Raw genomic sequence first — 10,048 nt, 5'->3', positions numbered from 1 at the left:
CAGAGATTTTAGTTCAGACCAAAGTCCATGGAGAAAATCAGAGATTTTAGTTCAGACCAAAGTCCATGGAGAAAATCAGAGATTTTAGTTCAGACCAAAGTCCATGGAGAAAATCAGAGATTTTAGTTCAGACCAAAGTCCATGGAGAAAATCAGAGATTTTAGTTCAGACCAAACCTCCTGGAGGTTCTGGTCCGTTGCTGCCTCTCATGGTCATTTTTTTTTCAGGAGGTCAAAGTTCCGTTTTCTGTTGGTGATGTCTGGACAGGTTCTGTGTCAAAGGCAGCAGTGGTTGTATCAAATGAACATTTCTGTGAGCGTGACTCAGGACATGGTCAAACATGTTTTTTAGAGTCAACGATGTCATCCTACGAGTGAACGAGGCGGATGTTCGTGATGTCACGCACAGTCGAGCCGTGGAGGCTCTGAAAGAGGCGGGTTCTCTGGTGCGGCTCTACGTCCGTCGCAGGAAACCCGTGTCGGAAAAGCTGATGGAGCTCAAACTGGTGAAGGGACCCAAAGGTAACTATGGCAACGACGGCTCTCAGCTCTCAGCTCCCAGGGTGGAGGTGACCAATGATCCGATGCATCACTGTGCTCTGTGGCAGGACTGGGCTTCAGCATCGCAGGTGGAGTAGGAAACCAGCACATCCCCGGAGACAACAGCATCTACGTCACCAAGATCATCGAAGGTGGAGCTGCGCACAAAGACGGGAGGCTGCAGATCGGAGACAAACTACTGGCCGTAAGATCAAACTGCAGTTTTTATGGGAACAGGAAGTGACGCGTCTTCCTGCCCGAGGGACGGGACAGGAAGACACGTCGGAACTGGGCCTTGGTGTAGACACCTGGACGTCTGTGGACTGGTCCACCTGGTCCACGGTCCTGGTCCTCCTGGTCCACCTGGTCCCCCTGGTCCACCTGGTCCACCTGGTCCTCCTGGGCCACCTGGTCCACCTGGTGTACCCGGTGTACCTGGTCCACCTGGTGTACCCGGTGTACCTGGTCCACCTGGTGTACCTGGTCCTCCTGGTCCACCTGGTCCCCCTGGTCCACCTGGTCCACCTGGTCCTCCTGGTCCGCCTGGTCCACCTGGTCCTCCTGGTCCGCCTGGTCCACCTGGTCCACCTGGTCCACCTGGTGTACCCGGTGTACCTGGTCCACCTGGTGTACCCGGTGTACCTGGTCCACCTGGTCCACCTCCGTCCTGTGTTTCCTCAGGTGAACAGTGTTGGTCTGGAGGAAGTCAGTCATGAACACGCCGTCACCGCCCTGAAGAACACCCCCGACGTGGTTTATCTTAAAGTGGCCAAACCCAACAGTGTCTTCATCAACGAGGGCTTCGCTCCGCCCGACCTGACCAGCTGTGAGTCACGGTGTTCTCCTCCTGCTCCTCCTGCTCCTCCTGCTCCTCCTGGTGTTTTACTCTCCTCCACTGCTCTGTGTTGCAGCCTACTCCCAGCACGTGGAGAACCACGTAACTCCGCCCACCTTCCTCGGTCAGCCCCTCCCCCAGCCTGCATCATCAGGACGCTACTCACCAACCCCGAAGAGCATGCTGGGAGATGAGGAGGTTTCACGGTAAAGGTCGCACTCCCCCTGTTGGTGTTGTCCAGTAACTGTATCTGTTGTAGTTACCTGTACTGTCCTGTGACCCCCCCCCCCCCCCCCCCCCCACACACAGGGACCCCAGGAAGGTGGTCCTGCAGCGAGGAGGCACAGGTCTGGGCTTCAACATCGTGGGTGGAGAAGACGGAGAAGGAATCTTCATCTCCTTCATCCTGGCTGGAGGTCCAGCTGATCTGTGTGGAGAACTGAGGAAGGGGGACAGACTGGTCTCTGTACGTACACACACACACACCTCAGTGACACCAACTGACCAGAGGAGGCAGCAGAGCAGCGACCGCTCCAGGGGGCGCTGTGACTCTGACTCTGACTCTGACGGTGTTGTTTTCAGGTGAACGATGCTGATCTAAGAAACGCCACACATGAACAGGCGGCCGCCGCGCTGAAGAATGCTGGCCAGAACGTGACCATCATCGCCCACTACAGGCCGGAGGGTGAGTCGAACGGACGGAAACACACACACACACACACACCTGAGGGCATGAATAACCGCGTGTGTGTGTGTGTGTGTGTGTGTGTGTGTTTCTAGAGTACAGTCGATTCGAGGCCAAAATCCACGACCTCAGAGAGCAGATGATGAACAGCAGCATCAGCTCAGGGTCTGGATCTCTGAGGACCAGCCAGAAGAGGTCGCTGTACGTCAGGTGAGGTCACCTGAGGTCGCCACGGAGGTCGTCAGGGGTTAGCCATCAGCTGACCTTCGCTCTCCGTCCACAGAGCTCTGTTTGACTACGACAAGACCCGGGACTCCGGTCTCCCCAGCCAGGGCCTGAACTTCAGGTTCGGAGACGTCCTCCACGTGGTCAACGCCTCCGACGACGAGTGGTGGCAGGCTCGCCAGCTGACGGCTCAGGGCGCGGTGGAGGAGGTGGGCGTGATCCCCAGTAAGAGACGGTCAGTCCACTTGTCTGCCGCTGAACTTCCACGGCCTCTTGGTCCACCGTGACCTTTGACCCAGGCTCGAGTGTGATGACCCTGACATCTGACCTTTTGACAGGGTAGAGAAGAAGGAGCGAGCCAGGTTAAAGACGGTGAAGTTTAACGCCAAGTCTCGGGATCGAGGGGTGAGTGTGTGTGTGTGTGTGTGTGTGTGTGTGTGTGTGTGTGTCTGTCGCTGCTGCCACCTCCTGGACCACGCCCACTAATGAGACTAACGTGTGAGGCTGCTGAGCAGTTAACAGCATGTGAGCCATCAGAGCAGCGCCACCTACCTGCCAAAACAAACATGGGCGTTTTAAGTCCCTACACCACTGCATCGCCGTTTAACAGTCGGTCTGACCCCAGGGGGCGGGGCCAAACGCTGACGTTGATCTCTGACTGTCTGACACTGACACACTACTTCCTGTCTTTCCCTCTCGTCCGTTTCTCACTCAGCATGTTCTGTCCTTACACTGTTCTTCTGTGGCTGCATCAAGGACTGATCACGTGATGAAAACCCACCAATCAGTGAGCGAGAACCTGCTTCACTTAAAAACCAGAGAGAAAAGAGAGCAGGAAGTACCTGCAGACTTCAGAAGGCTGCCCTCTGGTGGTTTGGATCTCTGGGCTGATTTGTTGGTTTTTGACCAAAAATAAAAACACTGAGGACACCCACAGGTCAGTCAGGGTATCACAGGTGCTCACGTCTCCAGTCTCTTTAAATGTGAAGGTCACATGACATCTGCAAAGGACTAATCAGCTCGTCAGCATTTGTCCTGCATGTCCCGCCTCTTTTGTCTAATCCAACTTCCTGTTTGACTGCAGATAATTGTTCCTGTAAAAGTGTGTGTGTGAACACGGTTCTTCTCTGTAGCCACGCCCCCTTTTTAACAAACAGTGAATTATCACTGATAACTGACTGGAGGGAAATCTGTCTGTGATTGGCTGTTGACCCAGGGTTAGCCCCTCCCCCTTCATCGTCATCATCTACCTGACGATACAGGGAGTATCCTAAAAAATATCCAGCAGGTAGATTAGTCTGGTCTAGGACTCAGGTCAAAGGTCAAAGTCTCGAAGTTTGTTCAGACCTCCTCATCAGCCCTTCATCCCTCCTCCTCTTGTCTCCTCCTCTTGTCTCCTCCTCTTGTCTCCTCCTCTTGTCTCCACCTCTTGTCTCCTCCTCTTCCTTTTCCTCCTCAGCAGTCACTCAATGACAAGCATAAAAAGAAACTTTTTTCGCGAAAGTTTCTGTTTGCAAAGAGCAAAGAGGCGAGCGAGCAGGAGACCAGCGACGTGGACCGTAAGTAATGGCGTGGCGGGGTGGGCGGGGTTTGTGTCCCAGGGATAATGGGTCAGCGACGGGCAGTCAGTGACGGGCAGTCAGTGACGGGCAGTCAGTGACGGGCAGTCAGTGACGGGCAGTCAGACGTCAGGCGGTGGCAGCAGCGAAGATGTCAAACAAACAAAAACAGGCACCTCGTCACGGCCGCAGGGAAACGCTGCCCCTCGGTGGTGGTACGACATTTGGGCTCCCCGTCCTAAAACAAAGATGGCCGCCCTGCAGTCGTGACGGTGGTAACGCCTCCTACTTCCTGCCGCTGTCGTCCAGTAACTTTGTGTTTGTGTGGTTGTTTTGTTTTGTTTTTCGACGCTGCTGACGTCAGGACATCAACGATGACGCAATTTACAGAGGCCACAGTGAGTATGACCTCAGGTAGACCACGCCCACACAGACTCCCACCAGCTCAGGAGTAAACTGACCTTCAAGTTACGAGTTGCTGACACTGTGTTATGAGCGCCCCCTGCCTTCACGTCTAAACACAGGTGCAGAGACTACTTTAAAAATGTAGCTCGTATTAAAGGAATTTAAACTTGCAACCAAAGTCCAGACAGAGACGGAGAAAACACTGGTGCTGCTGCCTCTGGTGGCCAGTTTGAGTCACTGAAGTCAAGCTGAACAAAGGACTTTTAAACAGAAGTCAAATCTATGAGACATTCAATCGGTTCCTCAGTCAAAAACAAAAAGTAGTTCCACCGTTTCGGTACATTTTTTTTTTTTCTTAGTTAAATGTCGAACCTGAATTTCCAGGTTGTCGTCGGTTCATTTGACCGAAGTGTGTTCTTAGCCCAGGAAAAGTTCCAGAAATTATATCCCGTCAAGACCAAATGCTACATGGTTTATGAATTTTAAATCCGACATCACATCGACTGACCAACAGGGGGAGATATTGCTCCAACCATCTCAGACCCTGTTCACACGACGACGATACGACGCGACTACAGCCTCCGGTTACGGAGCGTTCGCAGGAGTGTCTAATTGGAACTGCTGAATACGACTCCAGTCCCTGTAGTACATATGCCCGGCCTGTATGAGGCGCTGTAACGTAGTAACACTGGAAGAATTTGAACTGGAAGTTCATCAAACTGAAGAAGAAGCCGCAGAGCGAGTTTATAAAGCTGCGAACTGTTAACGGCAAAAGACGGAGATAGCTAACTGCAGCTAACTGCAGCTAACTGCAGCTAACTGCAGCTAAAGCTAACTGTAGCTAACTGCAGCTAACTGTAGCTAACTGTAGGTAACTGTAGCTAACTGCAGCTCACCAACTCGCCAAACTTAGTGTCTCCAGCGTTGTTGTTATTGAGCAGGGGAACTGGGTTGAACGGTCTTCAAACCATCGCTCCATCTTCAGCTAAACACGAGGCTGAATCGGTTCTACAGCTCCGGGTTCCGTAGTCGCAGAGTTGCCGTCAGAGTTGTTGATTTGAAACTGCGGAATCTGTGCTTAGACGCAGGGCCCCCTGTTGGTTGTTTTACTGATGCAACATCACTGCAGACTGCCCCCTGCTGGGGTCTTATTGGCCTTGGTTCATGGTGGACAGATGCTGATGGTGCTGCCCCCTGCTGATCGGCTTTTTCTTTGTTTTACTGTCATTTCAGAACATGTGACTTCCAACGCCAGCGATAGTGAGAGCAGCTACCGTAAGTCTGAGTGACCCCGCCCCCTGATTGGACAATAACAGCATGACATCACATTCATCTGCAGTTTCACTTTCTCTCTATGAAAACTTAAAAAAAGTACCTTTAGTCCCCCTAGTGTCCAAAGTAAAACACAACATCCTGATAAAAACCCATGTGATCATGTGATCTGACTGTGTGTGTGTGTGTGTGTGTGTCTGTGTGTGTGTGTGCAGGTGGACAGGAAGAGTACGTCTTGTCGTATGAACCAGTCGTGTAAAAAGTCCAACTTCTGTGAAACAATGATTTGTTTTTAAAGTGACTAGATTAGAAGAGGAGACACGTGATTGGACAGACACCGATCAGCTGACGACCAGTATGTGGTTAAAGTCTGTGAAGTCCACTCTAAACAACAGCAGACATTGGCTTTGAGCTAAAGTGCCACGACGAACCAGGTCCGGTCTGAGGTTCTGACCCTGTTCCTCTCTCTCTCTGACAGTCAACTACACTCGCCCCGTCATCATCCTTGGACCCATGAAGGACCGGGTCAACGACGACCTGATATCGGAGTTCCCCGACAAGTTTGGTTCCTGTGTTCCACGTGAGTTCCTCAGAGCAGCGGCCCGTGTCGTGGCGTTGGTTCTGGGGATGTAACCTGGTTTTAAATTTGGCCCCGCCCTCAGATACCACCCGGCCCAAGCGAGAGTACGAGGTGGACGGTCGGGATTATCACTTTGTGGTTTCCAGAGAGCAGATGGAGAAGGACATCCAGGAGCACAAGTTCATCGAGGCGGGACAGTACAACAACCATCTGTACGGGACCAGCGTTCAGTCGGTGCGCCAGGTGGCCGAGAAGGTACCGCCCCCTGCTGGTCTTATACAGCATCTGTCCATGATCTCCTGCTGCACTGCTGCCCCCTGTGGGCTGACTGGTGTACGTCCTCACCTTGGTCATGTGACTGGATTTTTCAGGGGAAACACTGCATCTTGGACGTGTCGGGAAACGCCATCAAGCGCCTGCAGGTGGCGCAGCTCCATCCGATTGCTGTCTTCATCAAACCCAAGTCTGTGGAGAACATCATGTGAGTTTGATGGGCGGAGTCTTCCTCCTACTTCCTGTTTCCTGTCTCTCACTGACGTGTTTGTGTTTTTAGGGAGATGAACAAACGACTGACGGAGGAGCAGAGCAGGAAAACCTACGAGAGAGCCTTGAAACTGGAGCAGGAGTTCACTGAGCACTTCACAGGTGAGGAGGTGCAGGAGGAGGAGGAGGAGGAGGAGCGGTGTGTCAGTACGACTCCGTGTGTTAACTCTGTGTGTGTGTGTGTGTGTGTGTGCGAGCGCAGCCATCGTCCGGGGAGACTCTCTGGAGAACATCTACGACCAGGTGAAGCAGATCATCGAGGACCAGTCTGGACCTGTCATCTGGATCCAGTCCAAGGAGAAACTCTGAACTCCAGCTGCACTCCTCCTGCTCCCCTCTCTGACCTTCTCTTCTTCCTGTTTGTCTCCTTCACCTCCATCCTTCACCTCCATCCTTCACCTCCTGGTGTCACCGGGCCAGAACAAGTTTTCTCCTCATCCCCCCCCCCCCCCCCCCCCCGCCTCTCCCCCTTCTCACTCAGAAGGATCCAATATCATAAGGGCAGGTTTTACTTCCAACATTGGTGTAAATGTTGTTGGGTTTTTTTACTTTTCTTTTTCCATATTAAAAAAATGCATGCAGTATGTCAGTCACAGCATCAGCAGACAGCAGGAAAATATTTGTGGGGGGAAAAAATAAATATATAAATACATGAAAATATCCCCAAGCATGACAAATGTTCTTGTTCTTCTACCAACATAAAAAAAAACTCTTCTCCGGAGCATTTGTTTATATTCAGTCATTCATTCATCTTCTACTGTTTAGTGCTTGTCAGGGTTTGCGGGGGAGCTGGAGCCAATCCCAGCAATCATGAGGCGAGCATTGACATTGTATTTTGCAGTGGTGATGCACGATAACCATATGTTGGTACGTGGTTCTTTCCATTTTGACGTAATAACTAATAAAACTTATATATAATCACATTAAAGCCGAGTCATCCGTGTCTGCTCCAGGAGGAACGCAGAACACGGAACACAGACAACGCACACAGCTGATTCAGACGTGAGGCAACATCTCTTCTGGATGAAGGGCTGCTGACCTGACCTCAGCAACTTTTACACATCCTGGCATCAGCTAACATTTATAAAGATTTTTTTTTAAAGAATGTGACATCAAAACGACAAACACTGACCACGTCATTAACATATTCACTAATCAACGTAACGTTCTACACAAGATGAAACTTGCCACAATTAATACTGAAAAAAAAAGAACGGTATGATATTTTATACACAGTATAACTAAGAGTTAAAAGTAAACTTAGTTATTACCAGTTATTGTGCATTACATAAGAAGAGCCATTCCCTTTTTAGCCACGACCTGCTGGCCTTTAGTGGTACTTCAGCCAAAAAGCAGTTTTAAAAAATCACTACTTGAGTGGATGTGCATTATTTATTTGCCGTTATCACGTGTGTAGCAGCAGGAAGGTAAAAAGTCCAACTTCTGTGAAACAATGATTTGTTTTTAAAGTGACTAGATTAGAAGAGGAGACACGTGATTGGACAGACACCGATCAGCTGACGACCAGTATGTGGTTAAAGTCTGTGAAGTCCACTCTAAACAACAGCAGACATTGGCTTTGAGCTAAAGTGCCACGACGAATCAGGTCCGGTCTGAGGTTCTGACCCTGTTCCTCTCTCTCTCTGACAGTCAACTACACTCGCCCCGTCATCATCCTTGGACCCATGAAGGACCGGGTCAACGACGACCTGATATCGGAGTTCCCCGACAAGTTTGGTTCCTGTGTTCCACGTGAGTTCCTCAGAGCAGCGGCCCGTGTCGTGGTGTTGGTTCTGGGGATGTAACCTGGTTTTAAATTTGGCCCCGCCCTCAGATACCACCCGGCCCAAGCGAGAGTACGAGGTGGACGGTCGGGATTATCACTTTGTGGTTTCCAGAGAGCAGATGGAGAAGGACATCCAGGAGCACAAGTTCATCGAGGCGGGACAGTACAACAACCATCTGTACGGGACCAGCGTTCAGTCGGTGCGCCAGGTGGCCGAGAAGGTACCGCCCCCTGCTGGTCTTATACAGCATCTGTCCATGATCTCCTGCTGCACTGCTGCCCCCTGTGGGCTGACTGGTGTACGTCCTCACCTTGGTCATGTGACTGGATTTTTCAGGGGAAACACTGCATCTTGGACGTGTCGGGAAACGCCATCAAGCGCCTGCAGGTGGCGCAGCTCCATCCGATTGCTGTCTTCATCAAACCCAAGTCTGTGGAGAACATCATGTGAGTTTGATGGGCGGAGTCTTCCTTCTACTTCCTGTTTCCTGTCTCTCACTGACGTGTTTGTGTTTTTAGGGAGATGAACAAACGACTGACGGAGGAGCAGAGCAGGAAAACCTACGAGAGAGCCTTGAAACTGGAGCAGGAGTTCACTGAGCACTTCACAGGTGAGGAGGTGCAGGAGGAGGAGGAGGAGGAGGAGCGGTGTGTCAGTACGACTCCGTGTGTTAACTCTGTGTGTGTGTGTGTGTGTGTGTGCGAGAGCAGCCATCGTCCTGGGAGACTCTCTGGAGAACATCTACGACCAGGTGAAGCAGATCATCGAGGACCAGTCTGGACCTGTCATCTGGATCCAGTCCAAGGAGAAACTCTGAACTCCAGCTGCACTCCTCCTGCTCCCCTCTCTGACCTTCTCTTCTTCCTGTTTGTCTCCTTCACCTCCATCCTTCACCTCCATCCTTCACCTCCTGGTGTCACCGGGCCAGAACAAGTTTTCTCCTCATCCCCCCCCCCCCTCCTCACAGTGTCTTCTCCTGAAGGAGTGGAACAGGAAGTGTGATGACATCACAGAGGAAGTGGAGGAGTCAGTGAAAGTCCACAATGTTTCTCTGACACAGACTTTGAAGCAAAAGCGAAACTTTGCACGTTTGAGTTTTAACAGCACGTCACATGATTTCCCATCAGCCCCTTCACCTCAGTGTCTCCTCTTCATCTCTCCATCTTTTTTTTTTTTCTAACATTTGAGTGTAATGTTGTTTGACAGTGGCCAGCTCTGCCACTGGGGGCGCACTCATCATTTCCATTTCACTGTTAACTTTGGTTTGGTTGTTGTTGAACATTTTTTCCCAAACGTCACAGTGGCAAAAAAAAGTCCCAGAATTAAAAAGAAAAAAAATTTAAATTTCCTCCAGAAAAATATTTTGTAACTTAAACAAAGTTTATATTTTTATTACCGTTCAAAACATTCAAATTATTTTTAGAAAATATAAAAAAAAAAAGAAACATTTATCATTGTTTTCCACAGCAGCGCCCTCATGTGGCAGCAGCTGTGATTATGTGATGCGGTATAAAGAAACTGCCTATTTTGTTATGAATCATATGATAATTTAGATCTGAAAAAATGGGAAACCAGTTTTTTATCCCCCCCCCCCCCACACACACACCCTCAGACGCCC

At 50.6% G+C, this 10,048-nt stretch overlaps 2 protein-coding genes across 2 annotated transcripts; both read left to right on the top strand.

Moving 5' to 3' along the window:
• The first annotated feature begins 357 nt into the window (after positions 1 to 357).
• LOC103396862 (disks large homolog 1-like) lies at positions 358 to 7,110 on the top strand. Its single transcript, XM_025052362.1, has 18 exons — positions 358 to 521; positions 608 to 744; positions 1,221 to 1,365; positions 1,451 to 1,580; positions 1,684 to 1,840; positions 1,957 to 2,059; positions 2,155 to 2,269; positions 2,343 to 2,519; positions 2,623 to 2,695; positions 3,744 to 3,843; positions 5,482 to 5,523; positions 5,736 to 5,773; positions 5,955 to 5,970; positions 6,002 to 6,100; positions 6,183 to 6,355; positions 6,472 to 6,581; positions 6,654 to 6,745; positions 6,846 to 7,110. Exons 1-18 carry the CDS (start codon positions 491 to 493, stop codon positions 6,950 to 6,952), a joined length of 1,845 nt encoding a protein of 614 aa, XP_024908130.1. The 5' UTR covers positions 358 to 490; the 3' UTR covers positions 6,953 to 7,110.
• Positions 5,092 to 10,015, top strand: LOC112486281 (discs large homolog 1-like protein). The gene is made up of 8 exons (XM_025052361.1): positions 5,092 to 5,523; positions 5,736 to 5,775; positions 8,061 to 8,070; positions 8,294 to 8,395; positions 8,478 to 8,650; positions 8,767 to 8,876; positions 8,949 to 9,040; positions 9,141 to 10,015. The coding sequence occupies exons 4-8, from the start codon at positions 8,329 to 8,331 to the stop codon at positions 9,245 to 9,247; spliced, it is 549 nt and encodes a 182-aa protein (XP_024908129.1). The 5' UTR covers positions 5,092 to 5,523; positions 5,736 to 5,775; positions 8,061 to 8,070; positions 8,294 to 8,328; the 3' UTR covers positions 9,248 to 10,015.
• The last annotated feature ends 33 nt before the right edge of the window (positions 10,016 to 10,048 follow it).

The sequence above is a fragment of the Cynoglossus semilaevis genome, chromosome 20 (assembly GCF_000523025.1).
Source record: "Cynoglossus semilaevis isolate Cse_v1.0 chromosome 20, Cse_v1.0, whole genome shotgun sequence".
Taxonomy (NCBI): domain Eukaryota; kingdom Metazoa; phylum Chordata; class Actinopteri; order Pleuronectiformes; family Cynoglossidae; genus Cynoglossus; species Cynoglossus semilaevis.
This window is presented reverse-complemented; position numbering and strand designations above follow the sequence as displayed.